This window comes from Desmodus rotundus, chromosome 12 (genome assembly GCF_022682495.2).
Source record: "Desmodus rotundus isolate HL8 chromosome 12, HLdesRot8A.1, whole genome shotgun sequence".
NCBI classification, from domain to species: Eukaryota; Metazoa; Chordata; class Mammalia; order Chiroptera; family Phyllostomidae; genus Desmodus; species Desmodus rotundus.
Window position 1 is genome coordinate 49857951 of NC_071398.1, and position 24026 is coordinate 49881976.

At 50.4% G+C, this 24026-nt stretch overlaps 2 protein-coding genes and 1 pseudogene across 4 annotated transcripts; 2 read left to right on the forward strand and 1 right to left on the reverse strand.

Moving 5' to 3' along the window:
* Window positions 1-2221: 2221 nt before the first annotated feature.
* On the forward strand, window positions 2222-5436 carry LOC112298238 (patr class I histocompatibility antigen, A-126 alpha chain). 2 transcript variants are annotated; one of them, XM_053916073.1, is made up of 8 exons: window positions 2222-2366; window positions 2619-2897; window positions 3167-3445; window positions 4000-4275; window positions 4373-4480; window positions 4899-4931; window positions 5042-5089; window positions 5249-5436. In XM_053916073.1, exons 1-8 carry the CDS (start codon window positions 2222-2224, stop codon window positions 5251-5253), a joined length of 1173 nt encoding a protein of 390 aa, XP_053772048.1. In that variant the 3' UTR covers window positions 5254-5436. The 2 variants fall into 2 exon arrangements, with proteins under 2 accessions (XP_053772048.1, XP_053772049.1); XM_053916074.1 differs by lacking the exon at window positions 5042-5089.
* A 5908-nt stretch (window positions 5437-11344) lies between these two features.
* On the reverse strand, window positions 11345-12346 carry LOC112313881 (COP9 signalosome complex subunit 4 pseudogene; annotated as a pseudogene).
* Window positions 12347-19598: 7252 nt separating this feature from the next.
* LOC112314064 (patr class I histocompatibility antigen, A-126 alpha chain) lies at window positions 19599-22630 on the forward strand. 2 transcript variants are annotated; one of them, XM_053916076.2, is made up of 8 exons: window positions 19599-19673; window positions 19912-20190; window positions 20431-20709; window positions 21246-21521; window positions 21619-21723; window positions 22153-22185; window positions 22295-22342; window positions 22503-22630. In XM_053916076.2, exons 1-8 carry the CDS (start codon window positions 19610-19612, stop codon window positions 22505-22507), a joined length of 1089 nt encoding a protein of 362 aa, XP_053772051.1. In that variant the 5' UTR covers window positions 19599-19609; the 3' UTR covers window positions 22508-22630. The 2 variants fall into 2 exon arrangements, with proteins under 2 accessions (XP_053772051.1, XP_053772050.1); XM_053916075.1 differs by having other exon boundaries at window positions 20476-20709.
* Window positions 22631-24026: the final 1396 nt, after the last annotated feature.

Consider the following 24026-nt stretch of genomic DNA (forward strand, 5'->3'; position numbering starts at 1 on the left):
GCGCCCACAAATCCTTCCGAGATCCCCGTCCAGAGCCCAGGTCGTGCGCACGTCCTGTCTCACCCCGTCCTGAAGGTGCGCTCCCCTCCCAGCAGCGAAGCGCACAGCCGGCTGTCTGCCCCCAGGCGCTCCCGGCGTCCTTGGCGGAAGAACACTGACACGCGGTGCCTTCCTCTGTCAACACTTTTTTGCGTCTTTGAGTTTTGTTATGGGCGAGAGTTTGTGTCTCTGGAGCGTGTGTTTGACATAGGAAGGTTTTATGTTTTCCTTCATGGCTTTTCATCTTTCGGTCTTAGAAAATTATTCATTCCACAATTGTAAAAACTTCATATATACTTTCATCTAGGGGAGAGGCATCCAAGGGTGCAGGGAAACAGAATTGCTTGAATTCTGGGAGGAAATAGGGGGAAGACAAATTGGTAAGGAATCTAAGTTGGAACTCCAAAGTTTACATCTTCCTCTTTACAACTTTTCAATTACGTATGGGGCCTACAGGTATTTGGTACATACTGTGCTCAATACATATTTATTTCTTGAGTTAATAAAGCCTTGTGTGCCTGCTTGTGTTCTCCAGGTAACAAGCGAACATCAAGGGTCCCAAAGAGAAGTGCACAAGGACTAACTTCAGTGGCGAGTGTTCTTGATCATTTACAACCTTCAGGCGTTCCGTCACATCTCTGTTGATGTCTGAACACTCTACTTGTAAGTGGACACTAACTAACCTTTCTTGGGTCTGCTGTATTTTGAAGGTTTATCTAAGACCCTTACAGATAAATGAAGTCAGCAGAGCTATATAGAAACGAATATAATATTGGTCATCAACTATAACTGAAAAATAAAAAAGAACATTTAAAAAGAAGATAAGTATGTCCTGAATTCATGATATAAATTGATTAAATTCTTAACTGTCCTTAATGAAAATGGAGAACAAAGAAATATCTCCTCTGATGACCGGGAAACTGCACAAACACCCTTGTGCTGCATCCCCAAGTATCGTGAGCCCAGGAAAGTGACCTGTGAGGGCTGAGCAGCCTCTTTATTACAGAACAGAAAGTTCACTTAAGAGAATGAGTGGCACAGAGCTGTGATGACTGAGGTTTGGGGAACTGGCGAACACTCTCTCACATGAACGTGAGCTTCTCCCTCAAGGAAAGTCAGCGGGCAGTTGACACCTGACAGCACTTGTTGTCTGGACGGAAGGGAAGCTCTCAGAGGAAAAGCAGGATTCTGGCAAATGTGTGTCTCACCATGGCAGCCAGACAGCTTCCCAGAGCTGACAACCGTTTCCAGTGGGGTCTGCAGTACCCTTAACAAATGTGATTTTTGATGATGTGTCATTAAATGCACCAACCCTGGGAGATCTCTATCACTTAGTGAAACAATGCATCACTTTCAAATAATCCTGCATCAGTACAAGAGCCACTCGAGCAACGTTACAGAATAGGAAATACTCAATGGATTTGCTTCAGGTTCCACTTTGCAAAGAGCTTTTCAGGAACTACCACTTGTGTGGCTTTAGTGTGTGATCAAAGATGAATATCCACACTTATCTGAAAAGGTTATTAAAATGCTCCCCCTGCATATTGGTGTGAGGCTGTGTATTCATGTACTGCCACCAAAACAACAGATTAAACACAGAAGCAAATATGAAAACCCAGCAGATTTGTAATCATACAGACGAGCACTGAGATTTGCAAAAAAGTAAAACTTGAGCAGATCCACTCTTCTCACTACCTCATTTATTTCGGGAATAGTTTTTTTCATAAAAATATTATTTGTCATAACATATCATTGGTTATTAATATTATTCCAAATGAATTAATTTTTTCAAACTGTTTTATTCCATATATTGATAAGCTATTGATAGCTATAACTCACATAAAATTATTTTGGGGATCTGCCATATTTTGTAAGACTGTGTACGTGTTCTGACACCAAAATGTTTGAGAGTCGCTGAATAAACAGCACCTGGGCCGGGACTCAGGGAGCCCTCTGCATAGAGAGTTCTTGGTGCAGGAGGAGGAGTCGGGGAAGAGTCCGGGTCCGGAAGCCAGGTTCTCAAGGTGTCAGCCTGAGGACGAGTCTGGGGCGGGAACTCTCAGGGTTGGGGCGTGCCCTTCTCCCGCGGGCTTTCCTTCTCCTTCTGCTGGGTCCTTCTGCCTGGAGACTCAAGAAGTTCTGCTGGGATTCTGGTTTGTATGTAACAACTCTGCACGAGCCAATGGGCGTCACCGTGGTTTCGAGTATAAAGCCCTCCCCTAGCACCCGAGTTGCTTCTCCACACACACTCAGGGTCTGGGTCATGGAGCCCCGACCGCTGCTCCTGATGCTCTCGGGGGCCCTGGCCCTGACCCAGACCTGGGCGGGTGAGTGGGTGGTCGGGAGGGAACGGCCTTTGGGGGGCTGGCGCGAGGGGAACCGGCGGGGGTGCAGGACCCGGCGGCGTGGGTGGCGCGTCCCCAGACCCCAGGCCCGGAACCCCGAACTCCCGCCTCGGTCCTCCCCTCCTCCCGCCCCCACCCCCTCCTCTCAACCACCGCCTCCTTTTCTGTTTCCTCGGCCATCTGCCGCTATCGGCCCCACCGCACAACCAAGACGCCCGTCCTCCCTGTCCCCAGGCCCACACACCCTGACACTTTCCGGCACCTTACTGTCCGGACTCGGGGAGTCCCAGTACATTGGGGTCGCCTACGTGGACGACACGGAGATCGTGCGGTACGACACCAACACCCCGAACGCGAGGGTGCAGCCGCGAGTGCCATGGTTGGAGAGCCCGTGGGTGGAGCAGGAGTATCCAGATATGTGGGAGGAGCAGAAGCGGATCTGCAAGCAGTGTGAACAGATTTGCCGAGCAAAGCTGAACAACCTGCGCCATTACTACAACCAGAGCGAGGACGGTGAGCCACGTGCGCCCGGGTGCAGGCACAGCCCCCATGCACACGGACCGGCAGGAGTCTCCCCGAATCTGCGGGTCCGAACATCCCCCGGGGCTGCGGGATCCGCCCTGGGCCCATCCCGGGAGGAGCCCGCGGGGATCCTAACCCAGTCTTATTTTCACTCAGTTTACGTTTAATCCCCGCGGGAGGGGTCTCGACTGGTCGGGTGGGGGGCACATCTGTTCTCCAGGGGGACTAAGTGGGCGGGGCTGACTTTAGGGCGCGGTCAGGGTTTCACAACTTCCAGGTTACTTCTGCCTGCGTTGTGGGGTCGGACCGGAGCTTCCTAAGAGGGTACAGTCACACCGCGTACGACGGCACAGAAACCTTCACCCTGAACTTGGACCTAAGTTCCACGACCGAAGCCAAGAAGACCACCCAGATCACCGTACAGCGCGATTTGTTCCATCAGGACGATGTGGAGGGTTGGAGGGCCTACGTGGAGAACACCTGCGTGCACTGGCTCCGCCTGTTCCTGGAGAAGGGGAAGGAGACGTTGCTCCGAGCAGGTAGCAGGACACGGGCCTCCTGGAGGAGGAATCTGTGGGTTGGGGCGGCTTCCTACAAGGAGAGGAAGAAAATGGGGCCGGGTCAGATCCCCCTCCTGCTGGGGAGAGGGAAGAGTACCTCAGGGGCCCTTATTCTGTGACTCCCCGCGTGTCCAGCAGTCTCTAAAGGACAATAAGGGACCCAGCCTCTCCCTGAAACACCGCACAGCGGCTCCCTCACACCCTGCAGCACCTGGTGCACAGGACGCTCTCCCTGGTTCTCAGGCTGACACCAGTCTCTGGAGCCTGACTCCGGGTTTGCTGAGTCATCAGCCTCCACCTGAGTCTGTGTCTCCCCTTAGAGACCTGGACACTCCTACCCTAGGTTCTCACCTGATCTGGAACTTTCTAGGAAATAGGAGATTATCCCAGGTGCCTCTGTCCAGGCTGGTGTCTGGGTGGTGCTCTCCCCTCCCCCACCCCGCTGTCCTGTCCCCTCTCAGGGTGGTCACATGAGTGCTGCTGGACTGTCCCATGACCATGCAAACTCCTGAATTTTCTCACCCTCCCCTCAGACCCTCCAAAGACACACGTGACCCACCACCCCATCTCTGACCATGAGGTCACCCTGAAGTGCTGGGCCCTGGGCTTCTACCCTTCGGACATCACCCTGACCTGGCAGCGTGACAGGGAGGACCTGACCCAGGACATGGAGTTTGTGGAGACTAGGCCTGCGGGGGATGGAACCTTCCAGAAGTGGGCAGCCGTGGCCATGCCCCCTGGGGAGGAGCAGAGATACACATGCCGTGTGCAGCACCAGGCACTGCCTGAGCCCCTGACCCTGAGATGGGGTGAGGAGGGGGCGTGGGCTCAGAGCCTGTCCTCAGGGCGTCCCTGAGCAGGGTCAGGTCTCAGGCCTGAGGTTGGCCTCTCATCTTCCCCTCGCAGACCCCCCTCCTCAGACCACCATGACCACCGTGGCCATCACTGCTGCCGCCCTGGGTCTCCTTGGAGCTGTGGCCGCTGGAGCTGTGCTGTGGAGGAGGAGGCGCTCAGGTGGGCAAGGGGTGGGTCTGAGGTTCCTGTCCCCTGGACGCCAAGCCCAGGTGGAAGTGTGCTCTGTGTTACTGGGCGTCCTATTCCACTCAGGTGCTCGCTGATCTGGAGCCTATTTGCTAACACTGACACTTGAGTGAGGCCCGTGGGAAAGTGAAGGACACATTTACCACCTGATGATTCTAGTGATAGGGACTGATTCCCAGCTGTCAGAGGTCAGAGGGGAAGGTGTCTGCTGAGGACACACAGGTGGTTGGTCCAGTCCCCACATGAGTACTTTCCCCATCTTTCCTGATCTTAATGTGAGTGTTTAGTCACAGTTCTGGAAACTTCCCTCTTCTTCAGAGTATGGGGCTCCTTTAGGGTCATGGGACCCAGCCTTCCCCCTGACTTCTCACAGAACCTTTCCTTCCCACAGGCAAAGGCAGGGAGAGATACTCTCAGGCTGCCTGTAAGTCTGGGTGCTGGGGAGGTGAGGTGTGGGACCCTTGGGAAAGTGTGGGCTGGAGTCTGTGAGGGGGGCTCCCCCACCCCATAACTCTGCTGTTGTGTCTTCCCCAGGCAGCGACAGTGCCCAGGGCTCTGATGTGTCTCTCACAGGTCCTAAGGGTGAGACCCTGAAGGCAGGAATTGGGGGTATTGGGACCGAGGGGCACAACTGTGTTTTGGGGATTCTCTGAGCGGGACATTCTGAGCATGTGGTGGCTGTGGCAGAATGTGACACTTCTGAGAGTGACCTGAATTTGTTCACAATAACTTTCTTTCCAGGGTGACAGAGCTGCTTTCTACAGGAGTTTGTGCCTGAAAGAGTCCTTGCAGCCTCCCCTTGGGACTTTAAGGATCCCCGACTGCTGTTTCTGCACCCGGCATTGGAACGTTATTTAGTCATCTCAACATCCCTGCATTATTTTAATATTAGTGATATATACGTATAAATAAATCAGAAGTGATTCAGATTCAAAGCTCCAAGGTGTATTTTTCTGGTAGGTGTTATTCTGTGTACAACTTCACCCCCGTTGTTAAGCTGTTCTGAGTCACGTTACATTCATACACTTACCATGAGGTGTGGAGACAACCCGGGAGGGACGGACTGTGTGCCATGGGACAAGGGGACTAAAGGCTTCCCAGTGGTGTTCCCTGTGGACCACCGGTGTCTGAGTGCAATTAAGTGTTTCTTCCGACACATCCGAATGTACCTTCTGGAGCCTCTGGCCATGGCTGGTTGAGTCCCCTGATTCTAACCAAGTGCTGTTTTGTTGCCTAGGAGTCACCCCACACTTACAGACCTCCCACCTTGTACACTTAGGGGTGTCTGTGTGGGGTCAGAGAGCTGACCAATCAGAAGGTGACAAACACATGCTTAAAGCAGGAGCTATTCCAGCGTCCACTGCCCCTAATCCACTCAGACCCTGTTCTCTCATTCTGTGCATGCTGAGTCCTGGAAGGTCATGGCCAAGGAGCTGATGTCCTTAGTAGCTTCCTGTGAGAGTTCCTCCCCAGGAGAAAGCTCTCGGGCCACAGGGCGAGTCTGTCTGCTGGGCTGAGAACAGAATCAGGAGAGAAGGGACCAGCGAGGCAGGAGGGAAAGGGGTGGGAAAGCTCCCAGGGTTCCAGGCTGCAGGTGCTGGGTGTTCTGAGGGGGCTGTGAGCGGGGGAAACAGTGGGAAGGGACTGGACACTGAGTGCATTTGGAAGATGGATTTCACAGCATTTCCTAAGGATTCAATCTGGGGTGTGGGGAAGGAGTGAAGTAGGGCCCCCGACATTTGTACTGTGCCCGCAGAAAGATGGGGTTGTATCAGCAGAGATGGGGAAGACCCTGGCAGCAGCCTGTGGTGGGGAGGGGTGGGCATTGAAGCATACAGCTGAAGAGAAGGTCAAGGTGAGGTTTGTGTTAGACACACCAGTGAGCTGTCAGGGTGGACAGATGAGTGTGGGGACCCTGAGGAGAAACGTCTGGGCTGGAGACACAGATGTGGGGGTGACGCTACGAAAATGACATTTAAATCTCTGTGTGTGGATGAGGGCACCAGGGGAGCCAGGGCTGTGGAAGAGGAAGGAACAAGGACTGGACACCACACCCACCTGTCCCCACAGTGGGGACATTCATCCTGGTCACTCACCCAGGTTGGTGACAGCCAGATCTCCCCGTCACACAGTCACCATTTGGTGTTTGTCATTCATTAGTCATTTCTGGGGAGAGATTCTGAGGTTGTCCTGCTGTGCTCTTCACCACTTCTACACTCACCCTCCTTAGTCCCTCCTACAACTTCCACCCAAGTCAGCGAAAATGTGATGTCGTCCCGTATCAGCCCCGGACACTGATTAGTAGGATGTGAAGTACACCTTAGAGAATATAGTCAATAGTGTTGTCTTAATTACATATGGTGTCAGATGGGTCCTAGATTTATCGGGGCGATAACTTAATAAGCTGTATAAATGTTTAATCACTGCACTTGACAGATGAAACTAATAAATACTATATGTCAACTATTGTGAAAAATAAAAAAAATACCTAAATCTTAAAAAAGTGCCAACTTGGACATCACGCCCTACATCCTGACAGCATTTTGGGGGTGAAATTTTAGTGTTTTGTAACAAGCCATCCTGGTTTCAGAGCAATTTTGAACTACACAAGTCAGTGATGAGTGGGGCCCAGTGGAGAAAGGACTTACATCCACAGGTAAATGCTTTTCCCCACCACTGGGATGCAAAGGTAGTTCATAGGTTGTCACATGCGGGGGAAGGTACGTGCTGTTCTCTCCACCGTGGGGGAAAGTCAAGAGGAAGATTGAGACAGTGGCTCTCAGTTCAAGGCGATGAACATCTCCGAATGTGCTCTCTGCAATGATGCCCCTGTATGATTTCTGGAACAAGTAACGGAACCCAAAGTTTTCTAATTTAAACAGAAAGAATTTATATGTGATGTATGGAGGTTCATTTTTTTTTCCAGGAGAAGCCACAGAACAGACCTGAGGCCGTGAGCAGCGAGAGCTGTGGGACTAGAACCCACAGGAAGACCAGCCCCAGGTCACCCGGGATGACCAGTGTGGTAGTTTACGTCCCTGAGTGTGTAAGGCTGCCACACAGGCCTCCCCTGAGATTGTCATGTTAATACATGGCCCCTTTCCTTCCACACGTCCCCCTTTTGGTCATAAATCAATCAAAGCATGCATTGCTGACCAACCCTTTGGGTGGATAGGAGGCCGCATGGTGCTAGGAAGGCCCACTCCTAGGCCTTCTCAGAGTCAGCATCTGTCTGCTAGCCCCAGATGGCGTCGAAGGTCGAATTGTTATTACTCAGAAAACCCAGGTGAACCAGAGGAGGAAGTCTGAGCCTACGGGTCCCAGGATCCGTGTGCTGTGGCTGCAATGGACAAATTCACACGGAATACCGAGTCCTGTGGAGGAAAAGGGACTGCACGGCCACTCGACCCTTGCCTTGACAGGCTTTCATTGCTTTTCCCGGCACATTACATTGAGGATGGTCCTTATTTGCTGTGCCCAGGTTCACTTTAGGCGGTTACAGAAAACAAAGGAGAGGGTGTTGCTAATTACATCAAAAAGGAAGGATATTTGCAAATGTAAAGGGGAAAGCGGTTGAAGTGGTTACACTCCCCTTGGAAGGTTTAACATAGATTTTAGGAAGTTACTTTAAAGATATGCAGTAAACATTTGCTGCCTCAATTCAGGGTGGGGGAGTTTTAGCAAAAGCAAGTCTCAAAGCAGCCTACGTACAGTGCAGACCTGATTCCCCTCGGGAGAACCTGTTCGTGGGCGTGGGTCCTGTGTGCCGGACCTTGCTCCCCACCGGCCTTTCTGAGTGGGAGCTGGGCCCACACCATGCAGAACAGTCTCCTATAATTTCCAGTTTTCAGCTGCCGTGACCTCGGTCTTTTAGGTGCTTGTGGTACGTTGTGTTTTTCTGCCTCTCGTGTAACATTTACACATCAGGGACAGGAGTAACTGTACGAAACTTACAACGCCGATTAGGAGCAGAAAACATCTAATTCCAGACAGGGAAGGTCTGACGAAGACAGGCGTCCCAGACACCCAGAAACCCTTCACATGTGTTATCACGAGTTTTATTAACCTAATAACGTGTCTTCCTCCTCTGTCCACTGTCCTTTCCAGCTTGTATGTTCTGTCAGGCCAGACGAATGCCGACGTTCTAGTTTTTCATTATCCAGAAGCTCTAATTTTTGTTCTGGCCACTTAGTTTCCATAGAAATGACCTCATGGGGGGATTAAGTTCAATTTCCCAGTATATTGGATTTATTTATTACATATATTTTATTGATTATGCTATTACAGTTTTCTCAATTTTCTCCTTTTATCCCTCCTCTGCCCTTCACCCCCCAACTCCCCATCATCGCCCCCTTAGTACATGTCCATGGGTTCTACATATAAGTTCTTTGAGTCCTCTGTTTCCTATACCATTTTTGATCTCTCCTCGTCTATTTTATGCCTGCCAATTATGCTTCTTCTTCCCTGTACCTCCCCCCATTCCTCCCCTCCCCCTCCCCACTGAAATCCCTCCATGTGATGTCCATTTCTCTGATTCTGTTCCTGTTCCAATTGTTTGCTTAGTTTTTGTTTTCGTTGTTTTTCTTTTTTTTTAGGTTCATTTGTTGATAGTTGTGAGTTTGTTGTCATTTTACTGTTCATAGTTTTTCATCTTTTTCAATTTCTTAGTTAAGTCCCTTTAACTTTCATTATAATAAGGGCTTAATGATGAAGAACTCCTTTAACTTGACCGTGTCTGGGGAGCACATTATCTGCCCTCCCATTCTAAATGATAGCTTTGATGGATAGAGCAATCATGGATTTAGGTCCTTGCTTTTCATGACTTCAAATACTTCTTTCCTCACTCTCGCTTGGACGCACACAGAGGCCTACACACGTGTTCCTCACCCGCAGGTGTTCCTCACCCACACGTGTTCCTCACCCACACAGCAGGGGCCAATATAGTGATTCTTCTCTCCTCTGGAATTCCCCACGTGATGACGGCTATGGGGTAGAGGATCTCCCCCCACCCTGGTATACTCCTGGGCATGTGTCTGTTATGTACAGAGAGCGTCTCCTTGTGACCAGGTGAGACCTGAGCACCGATGAGTTCCTCATACAACCCTGGAGTGGGGAGAGGTGGAGGCTCAGAGGAGGAGCCCCAAGCGCCTCCATCCTTCCTGTTGCATCTGCTGAATGTTCAGCTGGATGTTCAGTTTCCTTCTTTCTTTCTTTCAAGATTTTATTTGTTTATTTGTAGAGGGAGGGGAAGGGAAGGAGAAAGAGAGGGAGAGAATGAAACATTAATGTGTGGTTGACTCCCGCACGCCCCCCACCAGCAACCTGATTTGGTCAGAAACCCAGTCCTGGGTCCCCACCGGGAACTGAACTGGTGACCCTTTGGTTCGTAGGTCCCAGCTCAATCCACTGAGCTACACCAGCCAGGGCCAGTTTCTTAATGAATATCTCTGCACCTGTGAACGTCACCGCTTCACAGAACAGGCAAAACGAGACCAACAGCAAAGGGAAGTGTTTAGTTTGACCCTCGAAATCCAGTGCAGGCATTGCCATCCTGTGGTCGTGTCCTGTGTCACGTTCACTGTCCTCGGGGTCTGGCCCAGCGTCTCCACGGTGCTTCACCTGCACAGACACCGCCAGAGGCTGCGGCACATTCACAGCCGCACAAACGCCCTCCACTGACCAGAGCCACCCACACTGTCCTGAAGCTGGTGGTCACCTGTGTCACCTTCTACGTGCTCGATTCCATTTTTACTTCTCACATCACTCCCTTTGCAGATTCTAGTCTGTGGTTGATGCAGACGGCTCAGGGTTTGGTTTCCTGTTTCCCCAGCGTCAGCCCCTCCCTGCTGGTCCTCAGGGACCTAGAACTCCTGGGTCTGCTCTTGAAGTGTCGAACCACAGTTGAGATGGTAAGCATATAGAAGGCAGCTGCCATAGTAACCCTAACTACTCGATTCAGGAGTTACGTCTTCAGGGCCATTTATTACATAAAACCTGTAGTGACCTGAGAAGCTCAGTTTGAGATTGTAGCTTCACTGGACGCTCTTCAGTCAATCCATAACACGATGAGCTTGATAAAGATCCATGAAATTCTAGAGAACTTACGTTCCCACTGAGCAGGGCAGCTGTTGACAGGAATCGCCTTCTTTTCAGGAATATTGAACACTTTCTATAAACTTACCTCAGTGTGAATGTGGGTGACCCTTGACTTGCATTGGCACGGAATCCAATATGGGTCTAGATCAATACTACTCTTTTGTGGGTGAAGATTTTATTTCCTAGATGAAGAGAAAAACTTTGGGATGAAAAACTGTTTGAACCATTGTTTTGTATCTTTCTCCCCCTGACATGCCTGCAATGTGCTGTCATGTTACAGAGAAAACCCAGTAGTTCCTTTGAATTGCTTCCTCTTACGCGTGCAGGTGGTTTTTCCACAGTGGACCATCTGGAATTTGTTCACTGATGGATAAAATCCTACTAAAGAGGGATCAAGTGGCCATGTGTACATTTGCCACTTGAGATTTTGCTTTATCACTGAAATATGGACATGGGGTTCTGCTCACACGCGGGTTTTCTTGATTAATTTTTTTAAAAAACAAAACACTACTTTGGTTTTGCTCACTTCTGCATTTATGAGAAAAACCACATTTGGAGAAGCACAAAGCACTTAAGTTTCACGTGATTACAAAGTTATCACAAATCCCAAACAATTTCAGCCACAGATATTTCACTTACTCGGTTTAAAGAAAGAGCTTTTCAAACATCTGGGATAGCCTGAAGCACAGCGACCCTGAATATATGGGAACTGCGTATTTTTAAATGCTTGTATGTCCTGTGCTAAGAGTGTCTCCTTCCAGTGCAATCCAGCGTGAGAGGGATTGAAATATCTGTGCAAATGCTGTGGAGATAGTGACACGGTCTGCACAACAGGGACGAGCTGTGGTGTGCACAGAAGTCCTGCCAGGAGTCCCTGGTCCCCCTGGGCTTCCATGGCTGTGCTGCCCATTCTGGCGCTGTCTGTCTAATTGGCTTCAAAAGGTTATTTATCTGGGGATGAAGCAATTGGATCTGTTTGTCCCACGTTGTGAGTGCATCTCGTGTTTCAGAATGAACTATTCCACCAATCTGATCAACAAATCCATTCATGTGCCCTTCTGTTATCATTTGCGATGCTCTTTTATGCCTCAGTTGCAGGAGCCTGTAAAAGAGCCCCAAGGTCTTCAAAGATAATATTATTATATAATTTGCTTGCAGACAACAAATTGTGTTCAATAACAGCTCTGTCCAAGATGCCAGCACCACCAGCTGCGGTTGCTTTTGGTGAGGCATCAGCATGGCAGGAAGTGCTTGAAGCTGATTTCCTCCGACGATCCTACGCAGGTACATTTTCCCTGGGATCCCATAAGCAGCAAGTTGCCGGCTCCCTCACCCTGAAAAAGAGAAGCTAGCGTTCGAGAATGCTGTTGTCCTGCTGATGGTAAGATGTGTCAAGCCAAGCAGGTTTTAAAGCCTCTGGTCTTCCGCTTTTGTGCCCTGTAGCCTTGTAAGAGAGCTCACTGTACCTTTGCGCAGCTTCAGTGAATCTCCTTCTACAATCAAGAACACGTGCCTGGCACACCTATCGTGCCTCTGTAACTGTTTGGTGGTTGATTCGTTCTGAAGCAATGGGGCTGGACTTACGGAAGCCTCTGCCTGGACAGGATCATCGCCCTGCAGACCGAGCCGAGCTGTCTTCAGGGACAGCTCCAGGTCACAATCCACACTGTACTGTCTTTGTCCCGTTTGCAAAGGAATAATCGCCAGCACTCGGGCTGAATTTCTCCAGCCTCCTCCCCTCATATGGGGATGCCAGACGCTCTCTCATGGAAGGCAACTCAAAATGCTTTGTTGACATGGATAGAAGGGAAGGCAGACGGGGAGGAAAGTCAAGAGCTCAGCACAAGGCTCGCAGTGCGGGGCTCCATGTCTGGGCTCTGGGCAATGACCTTGCACACCTCCCCCCACTGCCCACTCAGGGCGTGGCCCACTGTGGAGGACAAGCAGGGCCTTTTGCTTCCTCTGGGGTGTGGTCTTTAGTGTCTTGTTAGCTCTTTGTTGCTTTTAAGAAATAGCTTTTTGTATTACACACGGCATTTTTAGTTATTTTCTGTGGGAAAATTTGTCCATAGAGTGCAGCCAAGTTTTTCAAGAATTGAATTTCTAAGGCAAATGGTTACTCGTACAGGACAGGGTCAGAATGTGGATCTTAAATCGTGATCTGAGGATGATCTGTCTGGAGTTTTGTAAGTGAAGGGATTTCATGTAACTTGCTCTTTAAAAACATTATTCATGCACACACAAGAGAACTCAAAGCACTCTCAAGAACACACACAATAAATGAGTCACATTGCCCCCCTGCTCCCTCAGTCACCAAAGTCTTCCACAAGGAAACCACCAAAGTGAGTCACCTCTGAATTCTCCTCCCAGGAAAATCTACCGGGGCATTAATGTTGCTGTTATGGCTGTAAAAAGAGCTCAGGCCACAGACTGGGAGAAAATGTTTGCAAATCACTTGTTTTAGATTTACATAGAATCCTCAAACTCAGCACTAAGAAAACAGCAACTCAGTAAAAAGCGATCAATATTCTAGGCAGATACTTCTCCAAAGAATTTATGTCAGCCCTGGGTGGGTGGCTCAGGGGTTGGAGTGCTGTCCCATGCATGCAGCAGAAGGCTGTGGGTTTGACCCCGGTCAGGGCACCTACATAGGTGAAGCGTACAATCCCTGGTCCGGGCGCCCATGTGACGCACACAGTCGTCGCTTCTCTCTCACATCAACACTTCCCCCTCTTCCTTCTCTCTCTCTCAATGCAATGAAAAAAAAGCCCTTGGGTCAGGATAAAAAAGAAAAGAAAAACAGGTTTATTTAAGGAGGTGGCACCAAACCCGGCATCACAGGTGTGTTGTTGCTCTGAGACCTGGCTCCCCGATGGCTTCTAGGGGACGGGTTGCATAGGGGACTGAGGGACTTAGGGTCGAGGACTTCACTGATTGGTTGGTGGGAGGGCGGGGGGTGGTTGGTCATTGCATCTGGTCCTCTGTCAGCCACAGCATCGTTCTGTCAGGATACACACGTTCACTCCACTGCTCTCCCCAGAGTCTAAATCGTCATGAGTCCGTATTGGAACACATCAGATTTTCACCCTCTGTCATCTCTGCAGACACCTGTCCACAGCCCTCAGTCCTGCCACAGGTGGACAGGGTCCCTGCATACCTGGTGCCAGGTGGACACCGTGGATGCATGTCACCTCATCTCAGGCAGACCTCACCTCTCTTGTTCTGGCTCCCGTCACCTGGTACCCACAGGTTCTGTTTTGGTTTACTTCCTCATTTTCCCCCTTTCCCTGGTAGCATTTTACAAAAAAGAACATGGAAAGTTAACTACTAAAATTCTAAACACGTGAAGAAACAGTAGGCTATCCTAGCCCTTATTCACATCTTGACTTGAACTCTGTGTTTGAAATTTTTTTTCTGCAGACAGTGGGAGGCATTGCAACGACATCTTTCAGTCCCCAGGCCCATATTTGCTGCCGTTGCAGTTTTCAAAGTCTCTCCCGCCCTGTCCCTGAAACTCCATCAGGATGTGTCACGGTGCGGGTCTGTTTTTATCTGCTGTAGTGAGACTTTGATTAGGCCATTCAAAATGCAAATTTTTATCTGTAAACTTTGAGAAATATTGTTGAAAAATTTTAAATCATTCCTCCTCATCATGATTTCTAGTCAGACTTTATAAACTGGTTGGGATCCTGTGACTGACAGATTAATAGGTCTTTTCTCTGGCTTGCCCACGCTTTCCCATTTGTACGACTCAGTAGGAGAACAATAAGAATCTTCCAGTTCACCTATTGAAATATTCATTTTTATGTTGATATTTTTAATTCCCAAGAGATCTTTCCTGTTCTATGATTCTGTATAATTGTTCTGTTCAGATGCCATTATCTTTTGCATCTTCTAGATAATATTGAGACCAGAGGAAGGGGACCCGTAGGTCTCCTGCTCATCCACTTCTGCGACATCAGGAACGTTCCCTCACAGCGCGTGCTCATGGTCTACATGACCCTTTGTCATTTCTGCTAATGGCCCATCTCCCCAGTGACAGTACCATAGTCACAGAGCCAGGGTCCTACTCTGGCTCTGCACTCTGTCTCCAGACTCTAACTAATACGGACACAGTGGAGGCCTTGAAACCCATGCTGGGTGATGAACTTGACTGTGGTCTGGATAGCTAAGGTACACTGCCCCTGGATGTTCTCCCGAGCTGAGCCCTATCACAGAACATTCTGGAACATTGCAAACGTTTACTTCCATGGTGTGCAGAGTCACAGTGAGGCAGGATAGTAAGTGTTGAGGGCTAGGCAAGAGAGCTAGGCAATTATAGGCATTGCTAAGCAGAAAACCTCTTGAAGGTCACCGGAATAGATAGGGGAAAGAAACAACATTGTCGGCCAAAGTAAGGTAAACAATACGTGATTTGCAGAGGGCCCTGAGTTACAGCCAATTAGTTAGAGGGCCATAAAACTTTAGGCGCCAGACTCATCTCAGGTTTGGACCCTTTAAACTGAGAGTACAAATTAAGTGGGACAGGTGGTTCTTATCACAGGAGACAGGGGTCCAAAAGAAAATTTTAACATCTGGTTAATGTTCCTCCAAAGCCAAGAGCTATGCAGAGATAGCAGCAACTCCCGCTTTTGTAACTTGCTTGCTTGCTTCTCACTGTATAAAAGAGCTAGCCTGTGAGCGTTCGGCGCGGCTCTCATTTGCAGCTCTATGGAGCACCGTGACTCCGGTCACTTTGGGGGAGTCCGCCCCTGCGCAGGTAAAAGCTTTGCTTGGCCAATAAACCATCTATAAATCTCTTAAGAGTCAGAGTCTTTCGGTTCCTAGAGCGAGAACCCTCAATCTCGCATATAACAGTAAGAAGCTAGGAAAATTCCTAGGCAAGAGGAATGGGGAAACTGAGGCAAGAAAATTAAACAAGACCAAAGAGCCTGAACAACTTGCAGCCAGCCTGTGAATCCCAAGACCTTATATTCCCCTAACCAAGGACACGCGAGGTGAAATGGACCTCTCCGCCCAAACCAGAGAACACACGGCTGAAATCTCCCTGTCCGGAGTGACAATAAACAACAGACACCCAGTCACTGCCATCTGTGCCAGACGAGCCCAAGCACAGAAGAAGTCAGGGGAACAAACAGCAACAACATCAAAGCCATTAGAGCCACACAGAACTAAGAAAAAAGTGAAAGAGTGGAGCTGACCAGAGGATAATCCCCAGGCCCCCGTGTGCTCATTTGGATGCAGCAGCATATTAAAAACACCCCTGGAAAGCCGGTGCATATTCTCCTGAAACCCTCTCCTAAAATTCTCACACAGAGTAGAGAGATAAAAACCTTGCAGGCAGTGACCTGAGGCAGCTCATGAACTTCAGGCATGAACTTCTTTCTCTCCTTCTGAGCTCTAAGGTGGCCTGGAGATTCTCAGCCAGGGGAGCAGCGTGCAGCCAGGGCTAGGCTTACCCCCATCCTGTCTCCCAAGCCCCCTTTCTCAGACTTCCCACCTAGCTGACAGCAGCCCCACCCAGATTTTCTCCTGTTACTTCTTCTACCCTAAGTCCTTCCTTAGTGTCACTGTCCCCAGCCTTAATAGACATACTTTCAAAACCCCCTGGACTTGGGTTCTGGAATATTTTCCAGAGAAAGCCAAGCACCCTCTTACCACACCCCACACCCCACACACCACAGGCTGTCCTGAGGCAGAACTGCTCAGGCCCAGGCCTGTCTGGTGACAACATCTGATAAGGGACCCAGTGAAAGTGAGTCATCAAGACTCTGGGAGAAAATTCCCCCACTCAACTGCAGCTCCACCGCTTGGAACCTCACTGAGTTTCCTTCCCCCTGTGCCCCACAAGGATCCCATACCAAGTGCCTCTTGGGTTTGCTCTGAAGATTACACTTGACCTCTAGGTAGATCCCTTGGTATCACTACCTGAGACATGTTAAGTGATCCTCTGTTCATAGTTACCATCCTTCTGTTGATTTAAGTATTTAAAAACATCCCATCCTTTTGCCTTTATAAAACCTCAATACAAGAAACCTCCTTGAACAAATACTTTTGAGGACATGGGTGATTATCTTCTTAGGATAAATTCCTAAAAGAGGAATTTCTGTGTGAAAATGTAAAGACACTTATTTTTTAAAAATATTTTATTTAGTTATTTTTTAGAGAGAGGCGAAGGGAAGGAGAAAGACAGGGAGAGAAACATCAATGTGTGGTTGCCTCTCGCACACCCCCTACTGGGGGACTGACCTGGCCAGCAACCCAGGCATGTGCCCTGACAGAGAACAGAACCAGCGACCCTTTGGTTCACAGTCCGGTGCTCAATCCACTGAGCCACACCAGCCAGGGCAAAATGTAACAACATTTAAATTGCTGAGAATTTTTGCAAAAGCATCCTTCAGGAATTTTGTCCCGGTTTTCAGCCCCTTCAACCTTTACAACACAGTGTGTCCCCTACACTCTGGCTGAAACGCTCACCATTGATTCCGTCTTTGCCAAACAGATAGACAGTTGGACACACGCGGTCTCACAGAACATCAGCATCAGACAAGGACATCCCGCGACCACGGCGACGTGGGACAGAACAACACCACACTGCGTGGGGTCTCAGCACAGACAGAAGGGACACACGTGCAGCGCACACACCACCACGCAGTTCCCCCCCCCCCCCCCCCCCCCCGCGGGCGAACAGAAGGGAAGGCGGGGTCTTTCCCATCACCCCTCCCCCTCGCTCCAGTCCACTGCGTCCTCAGGCATTTCCTGAGATGCCAATCACAGACTTGCCCCCACGTACTGAGGACACCAATCTAGAGGGGCCCCTGCTCCCACACATCCTTCCGAGATCTCTGTTCATAGCTCAGGTCCTGCGCACGTCCTGTCTCACCTGGTCTGGAGGGTGCCCGGTCCTGAGGGTGCGCTCCGCTCCCAGCAGCAATGCACACAGCTGGCTGTCTGCCCCCAGGCGCTACTTTGAGTCTTTGGAGGAAGAACACTGACACGCGGTACCTTCCTCTGTCAACACTTTTATGAGTCTTTGCGTTTAGTTGTGGGCGCGAGTTTGTGTCTCTGGAGCATGTATTTGACATAGAAAAGTTTTATGCTTTCCTTCATCGTTTTTCATCTTTCGGTTTCGAAAATTTGTCATTCCACAATTGTAAAAACTTCGTATATGGTTTCATCTAAGGCAGAGGCATCCAAGGGTGCAGGGAAACAGAATTGTTTGAATTCTGGGAGGAAATAGGGGAAAGACAAATTGGTAAGGAATCTAAGTTGGAACTCCAAAGTTCACATCTTCCTCTTTACATCTTTTCAATTACGTACCAGGCCTACAGGTATTTGGTACATACTGTGCTCAATACATATTTATTTCTAGAGTTAATAAAGCCTTGTGAGCCTGCTTGTGTTCTCCAGGTAACAAAAGCAACACCAAGGGTCCCAAAGAGAAGTGCACAAGGACTAACTTCAGTGACCAGTGTTTTTGATCATTTAGAACCTTACGGCGTTCCGTCACATCTCTGTTGATGTCTGAACACTCTACTTGTAAGTGGACATTAACTTATCTTTCTGGGGTCTGCTGTATTTTGAGGATTTATCTAAGACCCTCACAGACAAATGAAGTCAGCAGAACTGTATAGAAACGAATATAATATTGGTCATCAACTATAACTGGAAAATAAAAAAGAACATTTGAAAGAAGATAAGTATGTCCTGAATTCATGATATAAATTGATTAAATTCTTAACTGTCCTTAATGAAAATGGAGAATAAAACAATAACATATCCCCTGTGATGACCGGGAAACTGCACCAACACCCTTGTGCGGCCTTCCCAAGTATCGTGAGCCCAGGAAAGTGACCTGTGAGGGCTGAGCAGCCTCTTTATTACAGAACAGAAAGTGCACTTAAGAGAATGAGTGACACAGAGCTGTGATGACTGAGGTTTGGGGAACTGGCGAACACTCTCTCAAACGACCGTGAGCTCCTCCCTCAAGGAAAGTCAGCGGGCAGTTGACACCTGACAGCACTTGTTGTCTGGGTGGAATGGAAGCTCTCAGAGGAAAAGCAGGATTCTGGCAAACGTGTGTCTCACCACGGCAGCCACACAGCTTCCCAGAGCTGACAACTGTTTCCAGTGGGTCTAAGGTCACGTTAATAAACGTGATTTTTGATGATGTGTCATTAAATGCACCAACACTGGTAGATCTCTATCGCTTAGTGAAACAGTGCATTACTTTCAAATAATCCTGTATCAGTACAAGAGCCACTCAAGCAACGTTACAGAATAGGAAATACTCAATGGATTTGCTTCAGGTTCCACTTTGTAAAGAGCTTTCAGAAACTACCACTTGTGTGGCTTTAGTGTACGATCCAAAATGACTATCCACACTTATTTGAAAAGGTAATTATTAATCCTCCTCCTACATATTTGTGTGAGGCTGTGTATTTCTTAATATACTGTCAAGAAAATAACAGATTAAACACAGAAGCAAATATGAAAATCCTGCAGATTTGTAATCATACAGACGAGCACTGAAATTTACAAAAAAGTAAAACTTTAAGCAGATCCACTCTTCTCACTACCTCATTTATTTCGGGAATAGTTATTGTTAAAAAAACATTATGTCTCTTAACATATCACTGGTTATTAATATTATTGCAAATGATTTAATTTTTCAGTCTGTTTTATTCCTTGCATGGTAAATATTAATAGCTATAATCCACATAAACAAAATATTTTGGGATCTGCCATATATTGTAAGACTGCACAGATGTTCTGACACCCAGACCGAGCCTGAGGAGGGAACTCTCAGGGTTGGGGCGGGCCCTTCTCTCGCGGGCTTCCCTTCTCCTTCTCCTGGGTCCTTCTGCCTGGAGACTCCTGACGTTCTGCTGCATTCTTGTTTGTATCCGAACTCTGCACGAGCCAATGGGCGTCACCGTGGTTTCGAGTATAAAGTCCTCCCCTAGCACCCGAGTTGCTTCTCCGCGCACACTCAGGGTCTGGGTCATGGAGCCCCGACCGCTGCTCCTGCTGCTCTCGGGGGCCCTGGCCCTGACCCAGACCTGGGCGGGTGAGTGGGTGGTCGGGAGGGAATGGTCTCTGCGGGGCAGGAGTGAGGGGACTCGGCGGGGGCGCAGAACCCGGGTACGAGGGTGGCGCATCTCCAGACCCCAGACTCCCGCCTCGGTCCACCCCTCCTCCCGCCCCCACCCCCTCCTCTCAACCACCGCCCCCTTTTCTGTTTCCCGGGCCATCTGCCGCTCCCGGCCCTACCGCGTAACCAAGACGCCTGTCCTCGCCCTCCCCAGGCCCACACACCCTGAGACTTTTCGGCACCTTACTGTCCGGACTCGGGGAGTCCCAGTACATCGGGGTCGGCTACGTGGACGACACGGAGGTCTTGCAGTTCGACACCAACACCCCGAACCCGAGGGTGCAGCCGCGGGTGCTGCGGACAGAGCGGCCCTGGGTGGAGCAGGACGACCCCGAGTTTTGGGAGGAACAGACCCAGCTCATCAAGCACTACGAACAGGCTTCCCGAGCGAATCTGAACAACCTGCGCGACTACCACAACCAGAGCGAGGACGGTGAGCCACGCGCGCCCAGGTCCGGGGGTGGGGGGGCACGGCCCACGTGCACACAGACGGGCAGCAGTCTCCCGAATCTGTGGGTCGGAACGTCCCCCGGGGTCGCGGGATCCTAACCCAGTCTTATTTTCACTCAGTTTACGTTAATCCCCTCTGGACGGGTCTCGACTGGTCGGGTGGGGGGCACATCTGTTCTCCAGGGGGACTAAGTGGGCGGAGCTGACTTTAGGGCTCGGTCAGGTTTTCACACCTTCCAGGTTACTATTGGCTGCGTTGTGGGGTCAGATCGGCGCTTCCTCAGCGGGTACAGTCAGAACGCCTACGACGGCACCGAAACCTTCACCCTGAACTTGGACTTGAGTTCCACAACCGAAGGCAACAAGACCACCCAGATCACCATCGGGCGAGATTTGTTGCATCAAGATGATGTGGAGTGTTGGAGGGCCTTCCTGGAGGACACGTGCGTGCGCTGGCTCCACCTGTTCCTGCAGAAGGGGAAGGAGAAGCTACTCCGAGGAGGTACCAAGGCTCGGACATCTGGGAGGAGGGGATCTGTGGTCTGGGGTAGCTTCCTACAAGGAGAGGAGGAAAATGGGGCCCTGTCAGAGTGTCTCTCCTCCTTGGAAGATGGAAGAGTCCCCCAGGTTTCCTTGTTCTGTGACTCCCCTGCAGGTCCAGCATTCTCTAAAGGACAATAAGGGACCCAGCCACTCCCTGAAACACCCCATAGCGACTCCCTCACACCCTGCAGTACCTGGTGCACAGGACACTCCCCCTGGTTCTCCTGCTGAAACCCTCTCTGGAGGACGACCTCCACCTGAGTCTGGGTCTCCCCTTAGAGACCTGGACACTCCTACCCTAGGTTTTCACCCTGATTCTGGAACATTCCAGGAAATAGGAGATTATCCCAGGTGCCTCTGTCCAGGCTGGTGTCTGGGTGGTCCGCTCCCCTCCCCCACCCCGCTGTCCTATCCCCTCTCAGGGTGGTCACATGAGTGCTGCTGGACTGTCCCATGACCATGCAAAGCTCCTGAATTTCCTCACCCTCCCCTCAGACCCTCCAAAGACACACGTGACCCACCACCCCATCTCTGACCATGAGGTCACCCTGAGGTGCTGGGCCCTGGGCTTCTACCCTGCGGACATCACCCTGACCTGGCAGCGTGACGGGGAGGACCTGACCCAGGACATGGAGCTTGTGGAGACCAGGCCTGCGGGGGACGGGACCTTCCAGAAGTGGGCGGCCATGGACGTGCCCCCTGGGGAAGAGCAGAGATACACATGCCAAGTGCAGCACCAGGCGCTGCCTGAGCCCCTGACCCTGAGATGGGGTGAGGAGGGGGCGTGAGCTCAGAGCCTCTCCTCAGGGTGTCCCTGAGCAGGGTCAGGACTCAGGCCTGAGGTTGGCCTCTCACCTTCCCCTCACAGACCCCCCTCCTCAGACCACCGTCACCACTGTGGGCATTGCTGCCACCCTGAGTCTCCTTGTAGCTGCAACCGCTGGAGCTGTTCTGTGGAGGAGAAAGAGCTCTGGTGGGCAAGGGGTTGGGCTGAGTTTCCTGTCCCCTGGGGGTCAAGCCCAGGTGAAAAGCTCTCTGCCTCATTAATGGGTGCCCTATCCTACTCAGGTGCTTTCTGATCTAGGGACTATTTGTTAACACTAACCATTTATTGAGGCCCACGAGAAAGTGAAGGACACATTTATCACCTGATGATTGTATTGATGGGGACTGATTTCCTAGTTGTCAGAGGTCAGAGGGGAAGGCCCCTGCTGAGAACAGACATCCAAGTGGTGGTAGGTCCAGTCTCCACACATGTAGTTTCCCTGTATTTCCTGATCCTACCCTGGGTGCTCATTTACATTTCTGGAAACTTCCCTGTGCTTCAGGAGTATGGGGTTCCTTTAGGGTCAAGGGACCCAGCCTTCCCCCTGACTTCTCACAGAACGTTTCCTTCCCACAGGCAGGGACAAGAAGAGCTACTCTCAGGCTACCTGTAAGTCTGGGTGTTGGGGAGGTGACATGTGGGACCCTTGGGAGAGTGTGGGCTGGAGTCTGTAAGGGGGGCTCCCCCACCCCGTAACTCTGCTGTTGTGTCTTCCCAGACAGTGACATTGCCCAGGGCTCTGATGTGTCTTTCATGGCTCCTAAGGGTGAGACCCTGAGGGTAATGAGTGGGGGGTATTGGGACCGGGGAGCACAGCTGGGTTTTGGGGATTTTCAGAGTGGGACATTCTGAGCATGTGTTGGCTGTGGGAGAATGTGACACTTCTGAGACTGGCCTGAAGTTGTTCACAATAACTTTCTTTCCAGGGTGACAGGGCTGCTTTCTACGGGAGTTAGTGCTGAAACAGTCATTGCAGCCTCCCCTTGGGACTTTAAGGATCCCCGAATGCTGTTTCTGAACCCGGCATCGGAACGTTATTTAGTTACCTCAACATCCCTGCATTATTTTAATATTAGTGATATATACGTATAAATAAATCAGAAGTGGTTTAGATTAAAAGCCCAAGGTGTATTGTTTCTGGTAGGTGTTATCTGTGTACACCTTCACCCCAGTTGTTAAGCTGTTCTGAGTCACGTTACATTCATACACTTACCATGAGGTGTGGAGACAACGCAGGAGGGACAGACTGTGTGCCATGGGACAAGGGGACCTCACGGCTCCCCAGTGATGCGCCCTGCGGACCACCTGTGCTCCGTGCACTACTCAGGGTTTCTTCCCACACATCCGAATGTCCTTCTGGAGCTCTGTCTGTGGCTGGTTGTGTCCCCTGATTCTACCCGAGTGCTACTTTGATGCCTAGGACTCGCCCCACACTTCCAGGACCCCCTCTTGTAGACTTCAGGGGTGTCTGTGTGGGGTTCAGAGAGCTGATCAATCTGAAGGTGAGGACACCTGCTTAAAGCAGGAGCTGTTCCAGCATCCACTGTCCTTAATGCACTGCAGACCCTGTTCTCATTCTGTAGATGCTGAGTCCTGGAAGGTCACGGCGAAGGAACTGATGTCCTTAACAGCTTCCTCTGAGAGTTCCTCCCCAAGAGAGAACCCTCGGGCCACAGGGCCAGTCTGGCTTCTGGGCTGAGAACACAATCAGGAGAGAAGGGATCAGCGAGGCAGGAGGGAAAAGGGTGGGAAAGCTCCCAGGGTTCCAGGCTGTAGGTGCTGGGTGTTCTGAGGGGGCTGTGAGCGGGGGAAACAGTGGGAAGGGACTGGACACTGAATGCATTTGGAAGATGGATTTCACAGCATTTCCTAGTGATTCAGTCTGGGGTGTGGGAAGGAGTGAAGGAGGACATCCCACATTTGTACTGTGACCACAGAAAGATGGGGTTGTAACAGCAGAGATGGAGAACATGCTGTCAGGAGCCTGTGTTGGAGAGGGGTGAAGAGAAGGTCAAGGTGAGATGTCTGTTAGACACACCAGTGAGCTGTCAGGGTGGACAGGTGAGCCTGGGGACCCTGAGGAGAAACGTCTGGGCTGGAGACACAGATGTGGGGGTGACACTACGACAATGACATTTAAGTCTGTGCATGTGGATGAGGCCACCAGGGAGCCAGGGCTGTGGAATAGGAAGGAACAAGGACTGGACACCACACCCACCTATCCCCACAGTGGGGACATTCATCCTGGTCACTCAACCTGGTTGGTGACGGCCAGGTCTCCCCGTCACACAGTCACCATTTGGTGTTTGTCATTCATAGTCATTTCTGGGGAGAGATTCTGAGGTCGTCCTGCTGTGCTCTTCACCACTTCTACACTCACCCTCCTTAGCCCCTCCTATGACTTCCACCCAAGTCAGCGAAAATGTGATGCCGTCCCGCATCAGCCTGGA